The 24,852-nt window shown below is 35.9% G+C and overlaps 1 protein-coding gene across 33 annotated transcripts in view; it reads left to right on the top strand.

Annotated features, from left to right (window-relative positions):
* Nrxn1 (neurexin 1) overlaps positions 1-24,852 on the top strand; it is a 1,060,252-nt gene that overhangs the window by 381,008 nt on the left and 654,392 nt on the right. For 22 of the 33 annotated variants that reach the window (XM_076833753.2, XM_076833750.2, XM_076833726.2 and 19 more), the window contains 2 exons: positions 20,529-20,830; positions 24,033-24,194. In XM_076833753.2, the coding sequence (XP_076689868.2) occupies positions 20,529-20,830; positions 24,033-24,194 (464 nt within the window). Of the gene's footprint in view, positions 1-20,528; positions 20,831-22,929; positions 22,975-24,032; positions 24,195-24,852 lie in introns of all 33 variants that reach the window. The other 11 variants (XM_076833742.2, XM_076833741.2, XM_076833734.2 and 8 more) reach the window with 2 other exon arrangements.

Raw genomic sequence — 24,852 nt, 5'->3', positions numbered from 1 at the left:
TATTTAGAAATAGTGTACCCGGACAACTATCAAACTGCATATATGAGGCTGGTGGAAAAAAACTATCCTTTTTCAGATCAGTAAGAGTAATAAAAATAATATTTTTTTTAACCAATTCAACTACTCAGTAGAATTAGAATAGAAAGCTAGAATGCAAAAAAAAAAAAAAAAAAAATTCTCTGAATTTTCTCTCAAATTCTTGCCTATCTCAAATCAGTGTAGATGTTTATATCAGTAGAGTTTTTTCCATATGAAAATTCTAGGGATATGAAAAGCTTACACACACAATACAAAATACTGACTTTGTGCAAGATTTACATAAATAAAACAATAAAACTTTATAGAAGAAAATAAATTAGAATGCAAATAAGTAGAAAAATAAACTATTGCTCCTGGACAAGATGATTAAAATTTTAAAGAAAATTTTATATTTAGGTCAACTGAATTCATAATCTCAATTTGGGGAGAGGGATTAAGGACTTGAGAAATCACAAAATTAATATGCAATCATAAATTTCCATGAAAGGCCAAAAATTTTATAAAAATAACAATTTAGTTAAGTTGTCTACATGATAGTAAAATAAAACAAGTGTAATTAAAACAATCTGGTTTTGTTACAGAAATAGACCAAAAGCATATGGAGTAAATGGAGTCTATATATGGGTCTAACTACATATGGAAGTTAATTTATACATGATTTTAAAATCTGTGGGGAGGAGCTGGACATGTAGCTTAGTGGGAAAGATCTTACTTAGTATGTGAGGCCCTGGATTCAATTCCCAGCACAAAAACAAGCAGAAGAGAAAACCATGAGCAAATAATGTCATATTTAATAGTGTTGGAAGAACTGATTATACATCTGGAAATGTGAGTAAAAAGTAATGCTTACCTGGAGTTGAGTTCAGGCTTATAAATTCGTTAGCACAGTTATCAGTGACAAAGGTTATCCAATTCTGTACAATATTTGTTTGGTCTTTAGTCTTATGTAAGAGTTCCATCCATCAAACCTTTACTTTATGCTAAGCTGAATAATTTTTTGATTAAGGAAACATTCTCTCCTCCCAAATTAAACAGATACTTTATTTTCTTCTGATATTTCTTTTTTGGGGTGTGGGGGCAGGGGTACTGGGATTTATCCCAGGAGCAATTTATCACTGAGCTACATCCTCAGTCCTGGATTGTTGTTTTTGTTTAATTGTTTTTTTTTCTTTCTTTTATTTATTTATTATTTATTTATTTATTTATTTATTTTTTGAGGCAGGGTCTCACCAAGCGGCTTAGAGCCTTGTTAAGTTGCTGAGACTAGCTTTGAACTTGTCATTACAGGTTTATGCCACCACGCCCAGCTCATTTCTGCTGTCTTGATGAGAAATGTCTTCTCCATGTCCAGGGTCTTTTACAATCTGGACAGCAGACAAATTTTCTCACTGAGCATGCCCTTATTCTCCATCATGCCACCTTAGTTTGAGTCAAATTTCATTGTTTTATTTCTCATCTCAGAACTTTAATTCGCCTTTATATTCTACCCTGGAGTGCCTTGTTTACAAATCTGTCTTTTAAGATATGATCTAAGGATCTCTTAAATAGATACTGGCATGTCAGATATCTCTTCCAAAGTACCACAAGATCGCTCTTCAAACAAGCCTGCACCCATATAGTGCAGGCGCAATCACACCAGATTCACCCAAGGGCAGCTGAAAATTCTCATCCACGCCTTTAATCAAAACTATATCCAGGTTATGCTACCAAACAAAAACTTGCTGTGGAAGTCAACACTGAGGAGTCAAGAATTCAAACCGGGTTTCAAAATCTTAGCGCTGGGCATAGATTTCAGAAAAAAAAAACACAGAACTTTAGGAGGTTTTGGAATCAAATCAAGGCCCTGGGTGAGATCACCTTCAAGAATGGATTCTAAGCGCAGGTCAGTCAGTGCTGCACACCGATCAGCCCCTCTTAGCACACACCCTCCTCAAGGTCTTCATGAACCACTGCCACCCTGTGATCCATTCCACAGGACAGCTTGCTCAGACAGAGTTCCTCAATCGAGAGTCCAAATTTGGTTTTTAAATGGAATATCTAGATTCTGTGTATAGAGAAAAAGGGAACCTGATGAACCCTTCAAACAAGGCCAGGGTTGAGATCTTTGACATGGGGTGGAAGGTATAGAAGGCAAATAAAATGCCACCAAATGAGCCCTCAAGATCCAGTCACTTCCCACAAGCCCCACCTCTAAACACAGCTGCACTGCTTTAAGCACGTGTGCCTTTGGGGAATCTTCTGGATTCGAAGTACAATGGTAACATCATTGATGGTAACCAATCTCCTTCACAAACAGAGGACTTCTTTGACATTAGTGGAAGTAGGCAGGGTTGGGTCTGGTTCTACATGATAGACACATTCCCAGTATGTTTCACCCTCTGCTCTCTCTCATCTCCTGTTAAACATCTCTGTAAAGTTTAAAAAGGTACTTAAGAGAAGATAAGAACAAGGCTGACTCTCCGAGAGCAAGGCAGGAAGCTTGTCCTGGGTAAAACCGATGTGCAAAAGAAAGATCAGTGTCTTATTCAGGTGAGAGGCAGAACTCAACTGCACACTCAGCTTGGCCAAGATGTCCTGCCACCTGCATCAGTGGTCCACGATTAGAAGGTCAGCATCATCAGTTTTGTGGCTGGAGACACACCAAGAAATTATTGTGGGGAGAGATCTCTGAATCACTTTGGCTTATTCTACAGAAAATTCCAATGGCTTCTGCTTCACCAGCAACTCAAACTAGAACGTGGTGGAAATAGACTCAAATCCTGCATATTTGGAATCATCATCCTGGGCCCTAAACCTCTTCATTCTTCCTGGGATAATACTCTTCTGTTGGGACTTTAAGCCAAGCCTTCTGGACATGATAAAAGATGATAATAAGGATTTCTGGAGGCAAAGACGGACACAACAGGCCAGGTGCAGCCCTATTGATCCAGCCTGATGTCGGAGGTCATCAGACCTTGAGACAAAGAAAATAAACTTAGTAATAATCATTTTCATTCATCACAACTGTGATTGCTTCAGGTAAAAATCATGAGCCAATGTTAAAACTATAAATTGAAAGTTTGAGGAACAAAAATGTACACCATCTTGAATTTCCTCACTCATCTGGGGTTTTTTAATTAATAAATAAAAATTAAACATATCTATGGAGAAAAGACAAGAGACATAATATAAATTTTATCTTTTCGATGAAATGTATCTTTACACTTTGGAAATGTCCTTTTTGACTTTCAATTTCTATGGCCTAATATTCCCTATATGCTGTGAACATCTTGTGAGCTGCATCCCTAACTCATCTGTGCTTTTGGCAACACAATTAACATAGAGCTGCCCACATAGTAGGTCGTTAATATGTTTCTGTAGTTAATGAACTAATTATTTCCCCAGGGTTCCCATGGCTTATCTTGTAAGCAACAGAGTCTAAAATAATGCTGATTTGCACAACTTTAAAATCCGAAATACAACAGCTTAAAAATGCATTTCGCCTTGAATTCCCCCTTCACGTGTTTAGTTATTTGTGTATGCATATACACGCCCTAATTTGTGGTAGAATTTCTCTGAAAAATCTCTAAGATTGCATAAGTTACATAAGTATAGGGATGTGGATTTCAGGAAGAACAATGGACAACATCAAAAAGGGGAAATGCAGATGCAGAATCCAGCTGCTGTCAGAGAGATCTCCACAGGCAACACCTGCAGCAGCATCCAAAAGTGCTTTGAAGGCTTGGAGTGGCTGTTCTGCTGAATAACTGAATATCCACAGAGCCAAGATCCGTGACCTTGAGCACAGCAGATCTTTTCTGCTGAATGTGATCTTATTCCAAGAGAAGACAAATTATTCTTCTCAGTCGCCAAGAAAACCTCAAAGCTCTCAAACCCCCCTGCCTTAAGAGACGCCTCAAATTCACTAAGGGGACCCGCAGGATGGAGAGACCAGAGATCGCTGCTGAATGAACGGCTTGGAAGTGTGGAAGTTTTCATTTTGTACAGAAGTCTGATGTTTCTAGGTTACATGCCAAGTGTAAAAAAAAAAAAAAAAGGACTTTGACCTTAGGTAGGAAGAAGGCTGAAGGGCTCCTTCTGTGCTTTCCTAGAGTCTGGGCTAAATGAAGAATAAAGGATTTATTTCACTGAAGGGAATCAGAAGGATTGCCAGAGCCAGGAACATTCAGTCTTGACCCATTTTGCCCCTTCTTCCAGTTTCTCTCCTTACAGCATCCAAAGAGACTGCTTTTTAATTAGTCAAACAATCAACAGGAAATGAGGGAAACGGGAAGAAACGCTTTGTCTTGAAATTGAAATGCATGTGAAAAAAAATTACAAGCAGAAATTTATTTAAAAGTTTTTGTGCGGAGCCTTTTAGTCGGCCTTTGGCTTGGTTGGAAATCCTGAGCCAATTGTTTGTTTACTAAGATACAGAAGCAAAGAAAGCGAAAAAAAAAAAAAAAAAAACAGTCCTTGGAACATTGGTCTTTTAGTAGAAGGAAAGGATCTTAGACACTTAAGACTCCAGCAGGCATTGTACAGATGTGCAAGCTTATTGAAGAAAGATGAGCCTGTGGGGGAAGGTACTGTTGGATGGGGTGTCCACTCTTCTCACCAACTTTTGGGACAGGCTCTTATTCTGTCTGTCTTTATTTATTTTATCCTAGGACTGCTTTCCACGACCTTCTCCTGAGAGTGTAAAATCCTTGTTTTTAATGTTCATAGTGATATATTTTGCTTCCATGTACTTTCCATCTGCTTTAGGTTTTGATTTTGTTGTTATTGGTTTTTTGTTGTTGTTGTTGGATGGTTGATTTGGGTTACTATGGGTTGAACCCAGGATTGCTCTAACCCAGAGCTTCATGCCTAGTCCTTTTGAGATTTATTATTATTATTATTTTGAGACAAGTTCTTTCAAAGTTGCTGAGACTGCCTTGAATTTGCAGTCCTCCTGCCTCAGCCTCCCAAATGGAGGACTATAAGCATACTCCACTGAGTTCGGTGGTTGCTTCAGGTTTTATTCTGACCAGTAACTAATGAATACTGTGAAAAACAGTTTTTTTAAGGTTGGAAGATTTGTCTTATTTGCCAGAATACTTAAACCTATACATTTTTGTGTGTCATGAATTTTAGAAATTGGCTTCATATTTAAATTCAAGAAAACTGAGGACAGTTGAATTCAGCTAATGGAGGAGTTCTCAGAGTTTGGACAAATGTGATTGTCTAAGTTGGCAGAAATTCCAGCCCTCCATTACCACTCAGATGATACTTCCTTTCAGGAAGGAGATGTGTGGTATCAGCATTGGTTTTAGCTGTTCACGTTTCTGAGGGAGTTGGGAGTTCATTCATGTGGTTTTATGTAAAGATTGCCCTTAAAAAAGAAAACTGTGATCTGAAATCAGATGCTTTTAAAGGTTGGTCTAATAAAGTAGCATGCACATATCAGGAAGGGGAGAAGGGAAAATGTACTTAAGTGCTTCTACTTAATTAAAGAAAATATGCTAGATGGCTTTGTAGGTAGTCAAGCACTAGGCAAATGTAGGGCAACATGATACACAATCAGGTCACATGTAAGGTGGAATTACCTAAAAGAACCACAGACTTTTTTTACACTATCATAACTAAATTAATAGAGAGTCAAACTATTACCCATTAAATGCCTATGTCATGTATCTCTGAACCCTGAGTTCACAACCATTTCTGCACATTAAAATCACCTACAAAGCTTCTGAAAACCCCCATTCCCAGGACACCAAGTTTCTTGTTAAATTACAATGTATATTGAGGTGGGGGCTAGATCCAGGCATTATGATTTTTTTTTTGGTTTTTATTAATGAATTATACTTCATATAGGCATTCGTTTTGACATAATTATACATGCACGGAGTGCAATTTGCTCCACTTCAGCTCCTAGTACTTCCTCTTTCCCTCCAGTCTTCCCTCTCAGGTGTCACTACCTTTCAGCCTTTTCAAAATTCAGATTTTGTTTTGACACCAACTTGACAACCATTATGACTAGTTGACATTTTAATCACATAAATTCAGCCTGTCATATGTGGTTGTTGCTGGCATCAGCCAATCATTAGCTTCTTTTCAAGATTGTGGTGTTAATTTCATTTTTATTACAAAACAATACAGACTTTGTCCACAAGATGTATATTGTCAATTTAAAATAAAATGCATAATATGTTTCAAAGTAAGGCTATCTAAACGTAGAAATCAAAGATTTTCATTAAAATAATATATATCAAGAAGCTGCAAAAACCAAGTTTTGAAGTTGATAAGCTTAACAAATTCATGAAAATATGAAGTAATAATTGAAATGATTACTTCACTTTGAGGTTATACTGAGAAAAATAATATTATTTGGTGATTTGAAAGAATATGAAGCTATAATTTTATGTATTTGAAAGTTACACAATTCAGGTATTTTAGAAAGAAAATTAATTCTGATGGGATGATATGATAATACACTGTCCTATAGTCTTCAAAATTAATATTTTCTTCCATTCTGAAACTGTTACTATGTTCATTCAAAGGTATTGAGAATAGCAGTAGAAATGCAGCAGAGTATAGTAGAAAGAGCATAGAAGACAGAGATCCAAACTTTAGTCCAAGGTATTCAGAAGTCTTTTGCCATGCCTCTTCATGTCTCTGGGACTGTGTTTTCTTATTTGTAACAGAAAATGCTGCACTAAATCATGCTTTTCAATATTTGGGTGTTGAACTATTAGTGGATTATGAAATCAATTTAGAATAATGTTAATTTATGAACAATAGAAGAGTACATTGTAGGTAAAAAAAAAAAAACTTATGTATATGAGTCCTGGGTAATTGATTAAGACATTTTTGAAATCTCTTAAATTAGATGGTCTAACATTTATAGTTTTATGAATTATCAGGAGGGAAGACCTGCAGTATGGTAACAGAAGTGGAGCAACTTCTTCAAGAATAGGATTAAAATATATCAAATATTCCATGTGGAGTGAAGAGTAATGATTTTTTTAAAAGAAAAAAATTGTGTCCACATGGTTTTTGGTTTACTCATAACAAATAGAAAAGGAAACAAAAAAAGCATGTATACTCTGTGAATGTGTAACATGTCCTGTCCTTGAGACCAGGGAGAATTCTCACTGTGAAAAATGAATGGATGTTTTATGAATCATGGCTGCTAATTCAAGAGGCAGTGCTATTCAGTCTGGACAGAATGAATGTTCTTTAGTCTATTTGCTTCCAACCTGAAGAGCAGAAATGTGCTCTGCATTTCCTATTCTTTTCTATATGTTTTTATCATTTAATTTTACATCTTTTGTTCAACGTTTGTTGGGAAATGGGTTCTTTCCCTGAAAAATAGGGCAAGGAAAGGTTTAGTACTTTACAAAAGTAAAAAAGAAAGAAAACCAAAAATCCAAAACAAAAATCAAATCAAATCAAAAACAACACAAAAAAACCCAAAACCAACCAAAATAACCACATCAAATTTCAACCTAAACTGGTTCTTGGAATTAACTAGGAACTAAAACATAATAGTGAAACATCAAGAGATCCAACCTAATATTACTAAACTAAAACATGTGGCTAGAGGTTTTCCAGTTTACTTTGGTGGTCATCCTTGTTTGGGATCAACTGATCAAGAGATCTAACTTCTTATCCCAATTTACCTTGCCTAGCCATACACATCAGAGAAATCCTCCTCAAAATCCTTTTTGGGTGTCCCTCTTCCAACTATAAAGTTCATAATTCTGCAATTCATTAAGATTTATGTTAAAGTTTCACAGTCCAAATAAAGTTAGTTACAAATCAGCTGAAATTCACTATTTATATTGCACTCCTAATATTTAAATGTATTGGTAAAAATAAAAAGGAGATAGCAATAATTCTACATTTTAGGAAGGGCATTCTTTTAATAATGGGTCCCCCTACCAACTGGTGTTGAAGAACCACCAGGCTGTCCTCTCACATGTCCATGTTTATAATTCTGCCCTTCGCTTCATTCCTAACACAGAAGACTGATCCTGGAGTAGATTTTTTTTGTGCCATTTGAGGCAATTGAAGATTTGAGAATTTGAAAGGAATTTCTTTGCCAAGATTTGATGGTTTAACAATTCCTTCTTTTCAGTGAGACACTTCAGAAATCCTTTTGATACATTCTGTGTCTTTACAGTAAAACTGAAGCTCTACTGGTTTGGGAAGGAAGTAAAACACCAAGGCATCCATCACATATAATGAACTAATTTTTGCCCAATCTAGAATGTTGCTAGTTTTATACCATCCTTCAGAGAATTGAGAAAACAGTACTCAAATTAGATGAAGAAACTGGGATGGGAAAAAAATGAGTTAGACAATATTTATTTATGATGTTTTCAGCACAGGTATCTATCATACCTGTGAGGGGAGATTATATAACATTGATATGTAAATAATATGATTATAATAAAATAATAATATGTCATTATAGTTCAGGTCTTATTTTTCAAAAATCTGAAAGTGTGGCATGACTGGATCACTATAGCCAGTATATTAAAAACAACTCAGCTTCAACTATGTTTCCTTTTTAATGGCAATTGGCCACCAAGCATAATACGGAGAACTGAATCTGGGGCTCCTAAATTCCACATTAAGAGATCTAGTTATAGGAAAATACTAATTCTGGTTGGTTGCTAATTCCATACTTTTGAGAAACAAGTGTAATTAATTCACACAGATTTATAGTAAATAACATTAGACTTCTTCTAAAATATATTATTTTTCTAGAAATTGTATTTATATGCTGATGTACCTTAAATTGGGAGGAAAAAAAATAACCATCAAAAACATTCTTCTGACACCCCAGAAAATCCACTGAAGAATGTTCTTTTCTGGGCTAAGGGAGACAAGTAATTGAAAGTATCCTTTTGAATTAAAGACCTTCCTATGTCAGTTTATTTTTTATGAATTTTTAAGTCCTCACAGAATAAGAGGAGAGCTACCTCTGGAAGCCCACAGAGGTAGAGGTTTCCATGGAAAGTTCCTTTTAAAAACAGCATCCAGCAGAAATCTTTAAAGACACTTTAACTCTAGCATGTCACCTGGTTTTTATCAGCAGGAACGGAAAGAGTTTGGCACAGAGTTGGGCTCGAGTAAGTGTTTATTGAATGAATAGATGAAACAGTGGCTCATAAATCAAGAATGTTATAGAAGCAGAGAATTTTAGAATGGAAAGATCACACTGGAGATCACTTAGTCCAGCTCCATCCCTTTGCCAGGGAGGAAAATGAGGCCCAGGGTGGCTAAGTGGGGTGGCCAAAGGCAGAGAATGGAAAAGTGGCTGAGGAGAAATCAGTGCTCAGGTGTCAGGATACTTAGCCCAATAGTGTTTCCCGAGAGAATAAAAAAAAAAAAAGAAGAAATAAAAAGTAAAAATATAAAAATTATTTTGCAGGTCTTCCAGTTACAACCCTGTTAAAATTATCAAACCACCAATAAAGACTTGTATTTTCTTTTCTTCCTTTTCTTTGTTGACAGTATTTCCATCTCTTCCATACTTTATGAACAATAACTAACTTAATACTTCTAGATTTAAGGTGTTGGTCCTAGTTATATCCTGGGTAATAAAAGATGTGGTAATACTGATTTTTTAAAACTCTTGGGCCATCCTTTGAAATACAGTGGTTACTTTAATAATGATGATGATGAGGATCATGAGAGCCAACATTAATTAATTGCCTACCATGTGCCTGGTATGATTTTTTTATATATATGTAACAGCATGTTGAATGAAAAGTTTTCTCATAAAGTTGTTGCTGGTGCCCCCTGAAACAAGAGTATGAATGGCCCTCATTATAAATAGAACCTCCCCAAACTGGCTGTTATCTCCATCAGCATTAACTAACTAGAAGACATCAAAACTTATTTTTTTAACAACTCCAAACACACTGCCAATTCCTCACCTCACATCTTCTGTACCTAGGCAAGGAGAGATGAATGAACAGAGGGAAGAGAATTGCCAGGTCAAGGGCTGTGAAAATGTACTGTTCACAGAACAGTGTGCTTCCTTCAGCCAAGATAACCGAAGGAAGAACCTGTGGTAGCATCAGGTGCAGAGACTGAGTATGCCTGAAAAACAGGAGAGCTGGCATGCCACACTCTATGGGCATGACTTTGTAGGAACCAAGCTTGCTGAAGCTAGATTGAAACAGAAGTGGCCATGGAAGTTCCTGAGGAAGAAAGAAGGAAACTGGAAGAATGGATGGGGCCAGCAGAAATGTAGCCTTCGCCTTCACATATGATGTAGTTGGATGCCTATGATTCTGTTGGTCAAGCAGACACTCCCATTGTGCTTTGGCATGAACCATCTGGCAAGTATCACTCACAAAAAGGGCACTTGCTGGGACAATGGATTATAGTAAGCAGATGTTATGGAGTCTACCAGAAGAAGGGCATCTAGGGTCAGTGAGGGTAAAACAGAGCAACAAGCACAGCCAAAAGAAAGAGGACTATAGGATTAACCACTGTATTTTCTCTTCCATCTTCTTCTCCACACCCTCCTAAAATTTGAAAGAGCCATCTCCAAAGAAGGGTGATGCATCAAGTCAAACTACACCCCCTCCACAAATAAAAACCATGAGATTGTGAGGCATGAAAGTTAAGTTAAATCTCAGTTTAAACATTAAATTATCCTAAGTTTTCAATAACCAAAAACAGCCAGAAATTCAATGATTCTGCCTAAGAGTTTGTTTAAATATGGGCAAAAGTAGTAACTATGCATGTTTAAAAACAGTGACTGTTTTCTAAAACGTCCATAATAAATATTCTTTCATATTTATACCCAATAATTGAGAATCTTTAATGAACTTATTGCATATATTTTCTTATTTAATACTCATAAGCACTCTATTAAATGGATGCCAGTATTATTGCTTTCATTTAGTGATAAAAAATTGAGACTTTAAGGTGATCAATTATTCGCCTATGACTTCATGAGGACTATATATAGCTGATGTTCCTGTGATCCATAACTTCATAAATGTTGGTCTAACTACTGATCCCCTACCTACCCAGAGTAACTTCTCCACACAGTGGCCAGCCCTGTATTTTTGTATTTAAATTAAATCATGTCACTTCCCAGGCGACAAAAAAAAAAAAAAAAAAATGTATTTCCATTGTATACAGAATAAAGTCCTAAAATTTGACCAAGATTTAGAAGGCCCTATAGGATCTAGCCCCACCTCCATCTCAGTTCTCATCTTGTTGGTTCTATGTTGCCTGTCTCACTAAGCTCAGTGCTCACTGATTTTTTTTTTCCTATTCTAAGAATGAACAAATATTTTCTGATTTTAGAAGGTTGCAATTTCACATATGGTTTCTCAGCATTCAGGTCTCAGTTGAACTCTCATCTTCTAAGAGAGCTTTCCCAGTTACCTAAATCAGTCAGGCTGCCCTAGTCATTGTCACTCTCTAATCGCACACTTCTGCTTGCTCAGTATCACATATGATGGTTTTTGCTTGTTTATGGCTTCATCTCTCTCACCAGTTTGATGAGAATGGAGACCCTGAGGGCCTTGTTTATTGATGCATTTTAATGCCTAAAACAGTGTGTCCAAACTGCGGGCATCTGATATATAGCTGAAAAATGAACAGTGCCTGAATGAATATCCATCTCCCTCTGTACTAGATGTTTACATGGGTTACCTTTGAATTCAGTAGTCATTTTGTCTTGAATCAGAGGTGTGCCCATGAGTTTCCAGCATCTCTCTTCTTTCTCTAGTGTAAAGAATGGTATTCTACAATTTATCTCTTCACAGTTTATACTGATTTTAATGTATTCAAACTTACTATTTTGTGTTATTTTAATAATGGGTTAGCAATCTATCATTTGAAAAAATAAAATAAATCGCAAAGACTTGGTCAAGCAAGGGGGTGAGTGGAGGTACATAAATACATCTTCTCCCATCCCAACATAGTTCCTTATTATACTCATTACATATTTATTTACTTCCTCCTCTACTTAAGATACCAGGGATATGAAGATAACTTTAGTTCTTTCTTTCTTTTAAGAAATTGCCATTCTTGTTTTAAGCATGGTAGACTTTGACTTAACAGTACATATATCCTCCATTGCTAAGTATTATTAATTTAAAATGTCCCAAGTTCATTTATCTGTAATAAGTGGAAAAGTTGCAGCTCGGCTCCATCAGTGTTCATTGAGTCTGGTCACATCTAGAATGCATGATTGTTTTCAGTTTCAGCAGAGTATGAACAAAGATATTTCTCAAAAGAATCATAAATGCAGTTGCATGAAACTTATTAAGTTCATTCACTAACAATGATGACTTGTTAGACTGTACCGAGAGATATACACCCTTTACATTCATCCAGAAGAGTTTCCGAACCAAGAGAGAATTCTATTGTAATATTGCCTAAAGATGAAACACGATGAGAATAGGAAATCAGAGATTACTTTTAATAATTTAAAGACTGGACTCTCTGCTGGATGCATATTAAATAGATATTTGACATAACTACACACTGATCAGTTCTCTCCATTGCTTTTTCCCCTCCCTAGGCTTATTTTTCCAATCAAAAGATGCAAAGTAATTGAGCTGGATGTTTATCCCTTTAGAAAAATGCCATGATATCAATATATTTTTTCTTTAACTCTGAAATAATAGATGCCAAAAAAATTCCTTACAATTCTTAAAGAATAAATTGCAGCAGTGTAAGTATCTGTTTAACAATAGCACTCTCAAACCTGACTTTACAGTCACCTAGGAGATCACATCATAGTGCAAATTCTTTATCAAAGGTTGAGGAGGGGTTCTGAGATCCTTAATTTCTCACAAGTTCCAGGTCATGCTAATGACTTTGTCCCCTCGGCCATAGTCAGAATGGCATATCACAAGAGATCATGTTTTTAAAGCAATTTTACTTTACATGATGCTTTTCATATGAAGTTCTCTGCCACTCTGCTTTTACTTTCCAAGATGCTATTACTTGCATTTATTTTTAAAAAATCAAATTCTGTAATTTAGATCAGTTTACTCAATGGCCAAAATTGTTGGATAACTTAAATATAGATTTTAGAGTTAAAGGCAGTATTGCTCTGATTTTAGGAAGAATCGTAAATTGTGTACTCTTTGGAACTTGGTTAAATGGGTAAATTGTTTAGTATAGATTACCCTAAGTTGGTAACGAAGTGATTTCCTTCTTGAAATGTACACCATATCCATTTTATAAATGAGAATTGTCTATAAAGACAGAATAGCCATAAATCTGCTATGATTAAAATTGTTTTCCTATCATTTACTTCTTTATTAAATAACCATTAATTATCACCCAGAGAATTCAGATGTTTTTACAGAGAATCTGTAAGAACTGTGTTTTTATTTGGATTGTGTTAATGATTTCCTTCAGGTTAAAAGATGCTGGCATCTATTTTTTACAGATTCTGTCGTTGGGGTTTGAGCTTGAGGCAGGCTCAGACACTGCATACCTTATGAATGCCAGGGTGCATGTCCACTGCCCTGCTTGTGGACCATATGATTTCTGTATAACCCACTGGTCATCAGTCCAAGCAGGCACACCATCTCCTGTTTGGGTGTTAGCGCTTGTGGTTATTTAAACAAATGCACATCAGTTGTATGATAGGGTCATGTCATGTTTTCTTTTGGAGAAAATCATACTAAAGTTGAAGCCTCATTTAGTTTTTGGTCATGGATTAAAGACCCATATCATGAAATACCACAGAATTAAGGAATTGTCTGAGACTGGAATTAAGTGGGCAAGGATTATATTCTGGCTCTCACCTTAGTAGCTATGAATATAATTTTGCTGTTGGGCCCTCAACCTATTAAATAAATGAGGACATTGGACTAAATACTATGTAAGTCTTCTTTACTTTTCTTCTTTTTTGTTTTCTTTTAGTTGTAGATTATAGACAGACACAATACCTTTATTTTACTTGTTTATGTGGTGCTGAGGATCAAACCCAGTGCGTTATGCATGCAAGGCAAGCATGCTACCACCGACCACAACCCCAGCTTTTCTTTTTTGATGACTTCAAATGTATCGTCAAGAGTTTACTCCTACCTTAGGGTTATTTCATGGAATCTTTGCCATTTATTTTCAAATTGCTTGCTTCAAAGTCTATCTAATGTGAATAAAACCTTGAATGGATACTTTATAAAACATGATTTCTTACTGCCAAATAGTAGAAGTTAGCCTCATCATTTACTAGGTTGAATCACATTTAAGGATTTCAGAATGCTTTATAACTTTGTGTCAGTTGAAAGTCTAAGACTGAACTACTCTTCCTTTCAAGTAACAATGTTTCGATAGAGTAATCAATCGATTGTTTTAATTCCTAAACTGCAGAGAGTTGTGGCAAATAAAATGATGTGATTTCTTGGTAAATTTCTTAGGGACTGAAGTTTTATCCTGGCATGAGTTTCAGTAGACAAACTCTTCTGTTTTTCTACATTTATTTGATCTTTATAGTCTGAAGACACCCAGGCTTATTATTTAATTTAATAATGTAAACTTCAAGTGTGTACCTTTGTTTTTTCAAGGATGTTTTTGGTAAAATGTTCTTGTGTATTTTCTTCTGAAGGAAAAAAATAAGTGAATCACATCTTTCATTCAAGTGTTTTTATTTTTCATATATATTTTTTTTTATTTATTGACTTTTGGTTTCTTTTGTGTTGAAAACAATCTTAGAAATTCACAATTTTAGTGAAGGCTTACAGATCTGTGTTATTTGGGATTAGATGAAAAAAGAAAAGCAATCAATAATAATAATGCAGGAAAACAGACATTCTTCATGCAATGGGGACAATGGGCCCTCTTTCTGCCCATGAGCATCCTTGTCCTTCAAATGTAGGGTAATTTGCTTATAGATTATTTGCTGAAGTTCAGTGAACTTGGAGGCTATAGAAATGTAAAAATCAAATTCATAAGAGTGTGCCCCATGCACAGGAAAAAAGAAGGGACCTTAAGAATTAATTTCTATATCAACTTGGGAAGTCATTCAATCTCTTGATTAATAGTCCTTCCTATGAAGCAGAAATCGGTGATTATGGTATGAGAAGGGATACATTTATTCAGGCCACCATTCAAGGACTCTCTTCATTTTGATATCAGTCCATTAATCAACATAATTTTTACATCCATGCAGCCTATGTATGTTTTCTAAATATTATGAAGTTAGTATGAATATCAAATGATATTAAGGAATATTAATATGCATTAAAAAGCTTTTAATCATGACAATTAAAATTATTACTACTGTGATTAGTTTTCACTTATAATCATAGCATTAATAAGAACAGTGTCTTATTCATATCATCTTATTGATCAGGAGAGAATAATCAGGTTAGTTCTGTCTGTACTCATTTAGATTATTTAATATTTACACAGTAAACATACCAAGGATATATGTGCATATATCATAAGTATACAGCTAAATGGGTTGTTTTCACTGTGAACATACCTAAAGCTAACAACCAAATCCAGAGCAGAATATTACTAGCACCACAGAGTCCTTCTCACTTTCCTTCCTCACTATCTCCACAAAAGGTAGCTATTACCTTAATTTTCGACAGCATAGTTTGCTTTGTTTTTAAATTTTTGCAAAATGGGATGAAGTTTACTCATCATTATTACTGTGAGTTTTATTCATATATCTACAAGTAATTGTATAGCATATATTCTCACTGCTGTTTAATATTCCATTGAATGACTCTACTTCAATCTGTTTATCTTTTCTACCATGAATTGTTATTTCAGTACTGATCAATTTGAGGTTATTATGTAGGGTGTCACTACAAACATTCTGGTATACTATTATCCTGATGACTTATATATGCATTTTTGTTATATATAAGCTTATGAGTGAGATTCATAGGTTAGACCTATGTTCTGCCTTAAAAGATAATGTCAATTTCCTGAAGTTATTCTATGAGAGTGTCAACTGCTCCCCACCCTCACTGATTCTTTGAGTTTTTTTTTTTTTTTGTCTTTTTCATTTTATTCATTCTGGTGGAATATGATCGCATTTCATTATGATTTAATTTGTATTTCTCTGAGGACTAATGAAGTTAAATATCTTTTCACATTGATGTTCTTTTATTTAAGAGTGCTCAAGTATTTTCTATTTTTCCTATTGTCTAACTTTTTATTATTAATTTGTATAAGTTCTTTATGTATCTTGGATGTAAGTATTTGTTGACATATGCATGGCTGTGGGTCTAATTTCTTTTCCATTTTTATTGTTTTAGCACATATAAGGTATTTGAGAATTGCATTTTAAAATTGACCTAGACCTATTCATTAAGAGCTCCATACAAAAGCATAAATACTTCAATGTGCTCCTTGGCATTGCCTATGATATGGCACAAATTTTAATGACAAAACAAACGTTAAGGTAGCAAAGAGCTCAAAACAATATAATCCTCTTATACTTTAGAATAAAGTGATTTTGTATTTTCATGTAGTATGTATGTTCTTTTATGAAAGGGAACAAGGAAAAAAATTTTCCTGCTTAGCTTCATGAATCATTTATGGCATTTTAAGATAATTGCATATTACAAAATGTAAATTTTTCTAAAACCATGTAATTGCATTTAATGCAAATGTGAATTACCTAAATTTGTAATTAAACAACATATGTGGTATATTTTCATTTTAAAGTAACAGAAATGTAGTGTTAGAATACATCAACACTCATACACTTCAGAGCTCATGACCTAATGAAGTGCAACTCTGGGTAGTGTTCTCCCCCTGGCTCTGCCACATTATCTGTCAAAGCAAGCCTTTTCTTTCTTTCTTTCTTTTTTTTTTTTTTTAATAATTCATTCTGAGTTACACAGACATGTTATGGCATGAGGTCTCTTGGATAAAATGTTACAGCCTTTAAATATACCAAACCTCTTCAATTCCCAAAACTTATCCAGTTATTTATGCTTTCTGAATATATTTTATGCTTTCCTGCCTTATTAAACAGGTAGACCAAACATAATTATTATTTTCTTACTACAACACATCTTCACAAACACATAGTTTGTCATTTTTTTTTCTAGCTTTCTGAATGCTATCTGGCACTACCCTCTGACCTACCTACAAGGGGCCTGGCATATCAGACAGAAACTGCATTGGTAGTCAGGAATTCTAGTCCAGCTCTGTTACAGGCACATTTTATGAACTTGACAGTTGTTTAAACCTGATGGGCTTCATTTTCTTAATAACAGAAATGAAGGGGTTGAGCTGGAGGAGGGTCTGTAAAGCTTCCACTGGCACAGAGATCTGCTCTGAGTATTCAGTAGGAGGATAAATTGTTACGAATGTCATCATTAGAAGAGTGGGTCTCACCATGGATGATGTGTGTATATATTGATGAACCAGAATCCTCATAATGACTTATCATCAAAAACAGAACAATTAGTATGAAGAAATGAGTGAAAAACACTAGAGAATGGTATCTTTATTGATGCTTTTCTAAAGACTGAGACCCCAAATTCTTTATCCTCTAACAAATAACCATGGGACTATGCATAAGGCCAAGCGGAGCCCAGAGCAGCTGGCCAGTTTTTATCTTGTCCATTCTCTCAACAACGGTAGAGAAGAATGAGTATCAATGGGTTTGCCAAAATCTGGAATCTTTCTATATTTTCTTTTTAATTTTTGTCTGTTTTGTGGCTGTGATGTGCAATCTGTATATGATTTGTTTTTTGCCTTTCCTTGAATATTGGTAGGATTGCTTATTTTTCATTTATCCATAGCCACATTTATCTTTTTTCCTATGAAATTCTCAACAGTTCTTTTTTCCTTTTCTCCCTTTGGTTTTTTTTTTCATATTGATTTATTGGGGTACTTGCCAGATCCTACATTATTGATTAATATGAAATGAAAACATTTGTACTCATCTTTTCATATAACCTCTTACTCTTTATTGAAAAAATGTGGATGAATTTATTAATACCTTTAGTACCTTTTATGCCTGTTGTATAAATCCTGCTAAGCATTTACATATTTGTTTTTTTAAAATATATCCTTAGTCCAGGTAGAATTGTTTTTTGTGATACAATGATATAAAGATCCAATTTCACTTTGTTTATCTGGATGACCAGATGTCTCAGCATCATTTATTAGCAAATCTATCCTTTGCTCCTTATCTGCAGTGTCTGACTCAATATAAATCCTCTTAATGTATACTATTAATTGTCAAAATTTCATCATAAATGTCCATCTTTATACAGGCAACTTGCTTCATCTTTCTCTGGCATATCTTAGTTATTTTACACACTTTTTTGCCCATAGAACTTACAGAATCAACATTTCACATTAATTTTAAAAATTCATTGAGATTTTATTGGAATTTTATCGAATCTATAGATCTATTTACATATGTTAAAACATTGATTATCTCCACAATATAGAACCCCACAATCTCTCTAAAATATCTTATTAAGCCAAGTGATATTTGTAGATCATTTTGGTCTTTCAGTTTATACAACAATATTTGCTAATATGATGTTTTTTTTATCTCTTATAATCTTTATACTGTTCATATATTTTCTTGTCTTTCTGTATTAGCTACAATTTCAAATATGGTATTGGGTAGAAATTTTGATAGTGGGAATCCTTTTCTGTTTCTTATCTTAAAGAGTATATTCTGGATTTCATTAGTATGGCTTATGTTCTTTGTTTTAGATCATTTATCACACTTTTCCCTTTAAGTAGACAAGGAGAAAGGCATCTGCCATTCATTAGTTTTACCAGATGCTGTGCTGAACGTCTCATTTTATCTTCATACCAATCCCCAAAGTTCAGTATCACTCACCAGTTTCAGAAAGTGGAACTTGGGAAGATAATTGCTCCCAGTCACAACAAGTTGCCAACTTGCAATCTAAACTCATATTTTGGGTCATCTCTCCCCCTCATATTACAGTTATATTTAATTGTGTTGGTGCCTAATCTTAATCATATTGAACTAACCAGGGAAGCAGACACCTTTACTGTAAACATTCTGATATAGAAATGAGGTTAGCTATGGCCACTCTTTATTCCAAATCAGTACTGGACTTTAATATTGCAGCATGAACAACCTGTAGTTTGAATGTTTGAAGGGGAGGGACCCACTGGTATAGATCGGGCTGTCTTTCCTATGACTCTTACTCTGAACATTGTGTGTTGGACCTGACTGCTAGTCTTCATTATTTACCAGTAGCCCGTGACTGTTGTAACAGGGTTCAATCCCTTGTGAACATCCCTAGTGCTGACTTATGGTCTTACTCAGTGCCATGGCTTGGCTATCTATGGCCACTATGACTTGTTTCTTCAGGAACTTAAGTCATCTGGCACTGAGGAGTTGAAACCTTGATTTGAGCTCAGATTCCAAGATATGAGTTACCAAATGAAAATAGTCCTGAAGTAAAAACCTGCTCTCAGGGGAAGAGTGGAATGCCTGCTGGTATACAAACCCTCCAGTGGCCATAACAGCAAAACTATGTTACCAGTGGAGCAGATTAAATTTCTCCATTATCACTTATAATTCTATGTTTATAGTTTACTGCAAGCTGATTTCCAGCCATACAATCTCGTTTTTCTTGGCACACTCTCATCTTTGCCTAGCAAGTCAAAGGAGCTTTTGGCTTCCATTCTTCCCTTGGTTAAATTCACTCCATCAGGGAGAAGACTGCTCTTTCCAAAGAACCACATTTCTGTTTGATCTGTGTAGCATCTTGTGGGATCCGCATTGCTAATCCTAAATATAGCGAAGACTGAGATACACAGGAGATGTTAAGACTTCATTTACAGGCTGTCCCAAGATGATGTGCTAGAATTCTTACCAGTCTCGTAAAAGGCAGCCTTACCATCTGCTTGATGAGACCAGAGAATGAATTAAGGATTCAGCTGACTCCATTAGACTTTCTGTCACTGTTCCCTCCATCCAGGTGGGGGGGGGGGGAATATACATTCTCTATGGGAGAGATTTACCCCAAGATCAAATAATTTTTTTCCTTCCCCTTAATGGATAATTTGTTATGGCCTCCTAGTGATAGAAATATGTGGCCCTTCACTGAAAAAATATCTTTGAATATAAATGTTTCACTGAAAATTAAAATAACTCCTCAGTTAGACAGAGAGAATGTGGCAAACATGTTGGGATCCATTGGTGCCAGCACAGTGGAACCATCTAATATGCATTTATGGTACCTGATTCATGCCCTGGAGAGATCACAGAGCTGCTTTCTCTGATCAGAGCTCTTGCAGTGATACTTAAAAATTAATTGAATTTTCAAGAATGTCACTTTTAGCTGCTACTGTAGTTGATGGCCCAATAGCTGAGGAGGTTTATTAATAATATACTGCCACCTACAGCACTATTGGACTCTTTGACAGGGCTCTTGTTGTGAATGTTAATTAGGCAAAGAGTTCATTTGGGGCCTGATTAGTTATTGTTTTTGTTAAGATCTGCTGATCTGCATAGTGTGTATCTTTACTTATGCATCTATCTATCTGTTTTCCTCTAGGAAAAGAAGAATACATTGCCACTTTCAAGGGATCTGAATACTTCTGCTACGACTTGTCTCAAAACCCCATTCAAAGCAGCAGCGATGAAATAACTCTGTCCTTTAAAACCCTTCAGCGGAATGGACTCATGCTTCACACCGGGAAATCAGCAGATTATGTCAATCTTGCCCTGAAAAATGGAGCTGTCTCTCTGGTCATTAATTTGGGATCAGGGGCCTTTGAAGCACTAGTGGAGCCCGTGAATGGAAAGTTTAATGATAATGCCTGGCATGATGTGAAAGTCACCAGGAATCTGCGTCAGGTAACAGCGCAGTGGATAAGAGAGTAACTGGCTTTGTTTCTCGCTACAGCTGTGTGTGTGGTACTTGAAAACTCTAACAACATGAGTCAGGGCTCCTCAGAGTTGCTTAAAATTTAGCTTTTTCTCCTGAGATGAATCTTCCTGCCATACTTGAGCAGGGGCATATCTAGAAAGTTCTGGGGGCCCAAGGGCTATTTTGATACAGGTGACATATGACAATTTCCCAGAGGGCTGCAAGGATATCCCTGCGACCTGCCCTTCCTGTGATGTGTGTGATTTTGTTGTGTTTTTGATTTTTTTGTTTGTTTGATTTTAAATTATAGTTTCCATAGTGATCATTTGGAAGCATGCACATTGGGGTCATTAAATCACAGTTCCTTTTTTGTAGTAAAAAAACAAAACAGTGTTTGTAACTTGGGATTGTATCAATCCCTACTCCCTCCTCACTCCCACCCGGAAGACGGGAATAAGAAAAGTCCCTGAGGGAAAAAATAACTTTTGGGGTTTATATCTCTTCCAAAGATTCTTTTTATGAAGATATTTTTTTTATTTTTAGCACAGACACTTTAAGTTAAACTCCAAATGATTCTGGAGAGACCAGTTCATCTTCTAGGTGCCCATTTCTATTTGATTATATTTTAAACATTCCTACAAAAGGCTATATACCAGGACAATACCGATTCTTCACTAAACCTATGGGTCTACATATACTGTATGCTTTTAACTGAGATATATTATTACAGTATATATAGAGATGAAAGTAAATAGATTATCTATATGTTGATCATTATAAGTTTTGGTTATTATTTGAAATTTTATGAAATTACAATGTTTCATTTTGTTAAGTGTTGACAGTGACTAATTTTTTTTGCGGTACATGCTGATCTCAGACTAATATCCCTAACATATTTGTCATTTCTCTAAACAGTTGCAGAATGACTGGAATGTCTCTGGTTTTCCTTTACTAAAACAGCCTTCTCTTTCTGAGCTGTTAACTCTCTAACCTTTTCTTTCCTGCTTCTGAAAGGCTTAAGCTCTGAGCTAGAGAAGCAAAAGGGAGCTTTAGGAGTGGAGGTTTAGTTTAGTTAAAGCAGACAAGTAACACTGAAAAGACTCTTGAGATCCCCCAAACACCTTTGAGATGCCTGTTGACATGGGAGGGACCCTGCATGCTTCACAACTGCCTTGGGAGATGGTGCCCCCACCCCCCCACCCCATCAGTATAGCTGCCAAACACAGGTTTCCTGTAAGTCTGTCTCTTTGGTTTTTCCTTTTTTTTATTTTTTTCTCTCAGATACTCACCAAGAGACCGGAGGCTCATTTGAGAGAAGCACAGAAGGAAGGGTGGGTCTTGAGGAGCCCACTTTCTAGATTTGCCTTTGCTCAGGTTAACAAAACTATAAACTGTGAATTGATAGCTAAAAAGGAAATAGGAGTTACAGAGCCGGGGTGCATGTGTGGCAGGACAGATTAAAAAAACAAATCCATTCTACTCATTCTATGTGTCAGGATCTTTGCTTTGTTTCATTGCAGTAAACTGTGACCCTAAAGTCCATCAATATGACCGAAGGAAGTTTTGGAGTTGAGGAGCAGTTCCTTGTATGCTGTAAAATTGAGTAGTAGGGCAATGCCAACCGATTCCTACTAATTTGCTGGGCTGGGGTGGGCCAGGGTGGGGGGAGGGATCAATTATGGGCCTAGGGCGGCAGTGGTCAGTGGATGAGCTTTCAGGCTTTTGAATCCCTTTTAGACTTCTACAACGTCTCTCAGATATAACTCAGGAAGACAAAGGGAACATTGCTGTGTCTGTTTCTGTCTAGTAGTCAGATATGAACCATAATGGCAGGAAAAAAAAGTATTACCTCTGTGGGAGGCCTATTTGTTAGTCTGCTTTTTTCTTGTAAAATTTTTTTGCCCTTTTTCTATGTTACTAACATGCTTAATAACTAACATGTCATTCATGGAATGTTTCATTCTACTAACCGTTACCTGAATCAAAAAAAATGTACTAACATGGTAGAGACCATCATATTTTTTAAGTAACGATCGTTATTCTGTTCACAGTTTTTAATTTCCTTTCTCCCCCCTTCTCCACAAAGCACTCAGGCATTGGACACGCTATGGTAAACAAACTACATTGTTCGGTAGATATCATTCTAATTGTTTCTTATTTTGGGTTTGCCGTGTGTTTTCTTTCTTTCTTTAACTGTAGACATCATTAACAAAAGAGGAACTGCGGTTGGTACTCTTCTGCTTACTTTGACCTCCTTCTTTTCATCCGTTGTTGACTTTCTTATTTTTTACCTGTTCCCGTCAACTTCTGTTTTCCAACTCACCTGTAGGGGCATCGTTAACGTTTCGAACGTTTTTTGCATCCAGCTGTGGTTAACACGGGATAAGACAAATGGTGGCTGGCCTGAGTGACCGCAGGCTCAGCCAGTCTCTAACCATTCATGATGCATGGCATGGAAACTTGATTTGGGAATGTTGGAGATGCCACACCCACTCATCTTTACGTCATCACAAAGCAGTTATTGTTTCCTTTGGTTTTCCCCGTTTTCTTTCCTTTCCTTTCTGAACTGTACTGTACCTCCTGCATGTGCACATCAGCGTGTGCTGCTTCTACTGGTTGTTTTGCCTTCCCTCCTCCTTTGGCATGGACTTTAGGCACTTGCATGCTGAACAGTTGCTGCTCAATAGTGCAAATAGTGACGTTGCTGGAAATAGCTTGCGCCTTTTATGTTAACAAGGTGCACGTTGTGATTAGTGAATAACAGACGACTAAACTTTACTAATATGTACACCAGCAAAACTAACCTAGGAAGCATTTTACTAACACCATTTTTGTGTCTGCTAAATAACTTTTGAGTTGCAGTAGGGATGATGCTGACACTAGTTCAATAATCAGTTAACTCTCTAACTAGCTTAGATCTCTTAGGACTAGTTGAATAGAATCCAAGAATAAACCTCAAACAGACATGAAAATGGGTTCCGCCATAGGTCTAAAACTAAAAACCAAACAGAAAAAAAAAAAAAAAAAGAAAAGAAAAAAAATAAAGCAAAAAAGCAAAACAAAACAAAAAAAGAAAAAAAAAGAAAAGAAAAAAAATAAGACAAAACAAAACACAAAACAGGCATATCCCAGGATTACAGTATCTAGGTCTGAGTATAGCGTGTCCTTTCCCTGTGCTTTGTTATCTAGGTGACAATATCAGTGGATGGGATTCTTACCACAACGGGCTACACGCAAGAAGATTATACCATGCTGGGTTCTGATGACTTTTTCTATGTTGGAGGCAGTCCCAGCACAGCCGACCTCCCAGGGTCACCAGTCAGTAACAACTTTATGGGCTGTCTCAAAGAGGTAAATATCGCGGTCACCAGTATCATTCCTAATTCATGATCTCATCATTTCAGATACGGACTGAAAGCACCTTTGCTGAAGACCTGATGTTCCCAGAGTCAAATGGCATACCCTTAATTTGCATCCTCTACTGTGGTTTATGTAGGGTTGGGGGGAGGGACAGCCTGGAGAGCATTATGAAGGAATTAACTTCCTCTTCTTGCTAGCCTGTAAGTAATTCACAGTGGAGATGTGCTTGGGCGATACTATATTAGCTATAAAAGAAAATCAGATTAAAAAAAGACATTGGGTCTAAATTCTACTGAAGGACTTAATTGCTCATTTCTAGAAATGCCTTAGGTGTTATGGATATAGTGGTGACTTGTTGGAGAGTTGAAGGAAAAAGGAAAGAAAAAATTTTAAAAAAGCTAAGAGTACATAAACAAAACCAAACAAGCAAATAAACAAAAACTAAAAATGACTCTGTACAATGAAATACTTTTGTCCTTTATTTTAAGTATATTCTGAAGGGAGTAAAAGTGTGTCATTCTTGATCTGGCCAGTTTACCTGATATTTACCTGAGAAAAGTTAAAAAAAAAAAAAATGAAAGGTAATAATTTCATTTCTCATCCTCAGCTGTCATTGTCCACTGTAATGTGTTATAGGATTAGAATTTGT

Source organism: Callospermophilus lateralis, chromosome 14, assembly GCF_048772815.1.
Source record: "Callospermophilus lateralis isolate mCalLat2 chromosome 14, mCalLat2.hap1, whole genome shotgun sequence".
Classification (NCBI taxonomy): Eukaryota; Metazoa; Chordata; class Mammalia; order Rodentia; family Sciuridae; genus Callospermophilus; species Callospermophilus lateralis.
The sequence above is the reverse complement of the archived record's forward strand: the minus strand, read 5'-3'. Positions and strand labels throughout refer to the sequence as shown.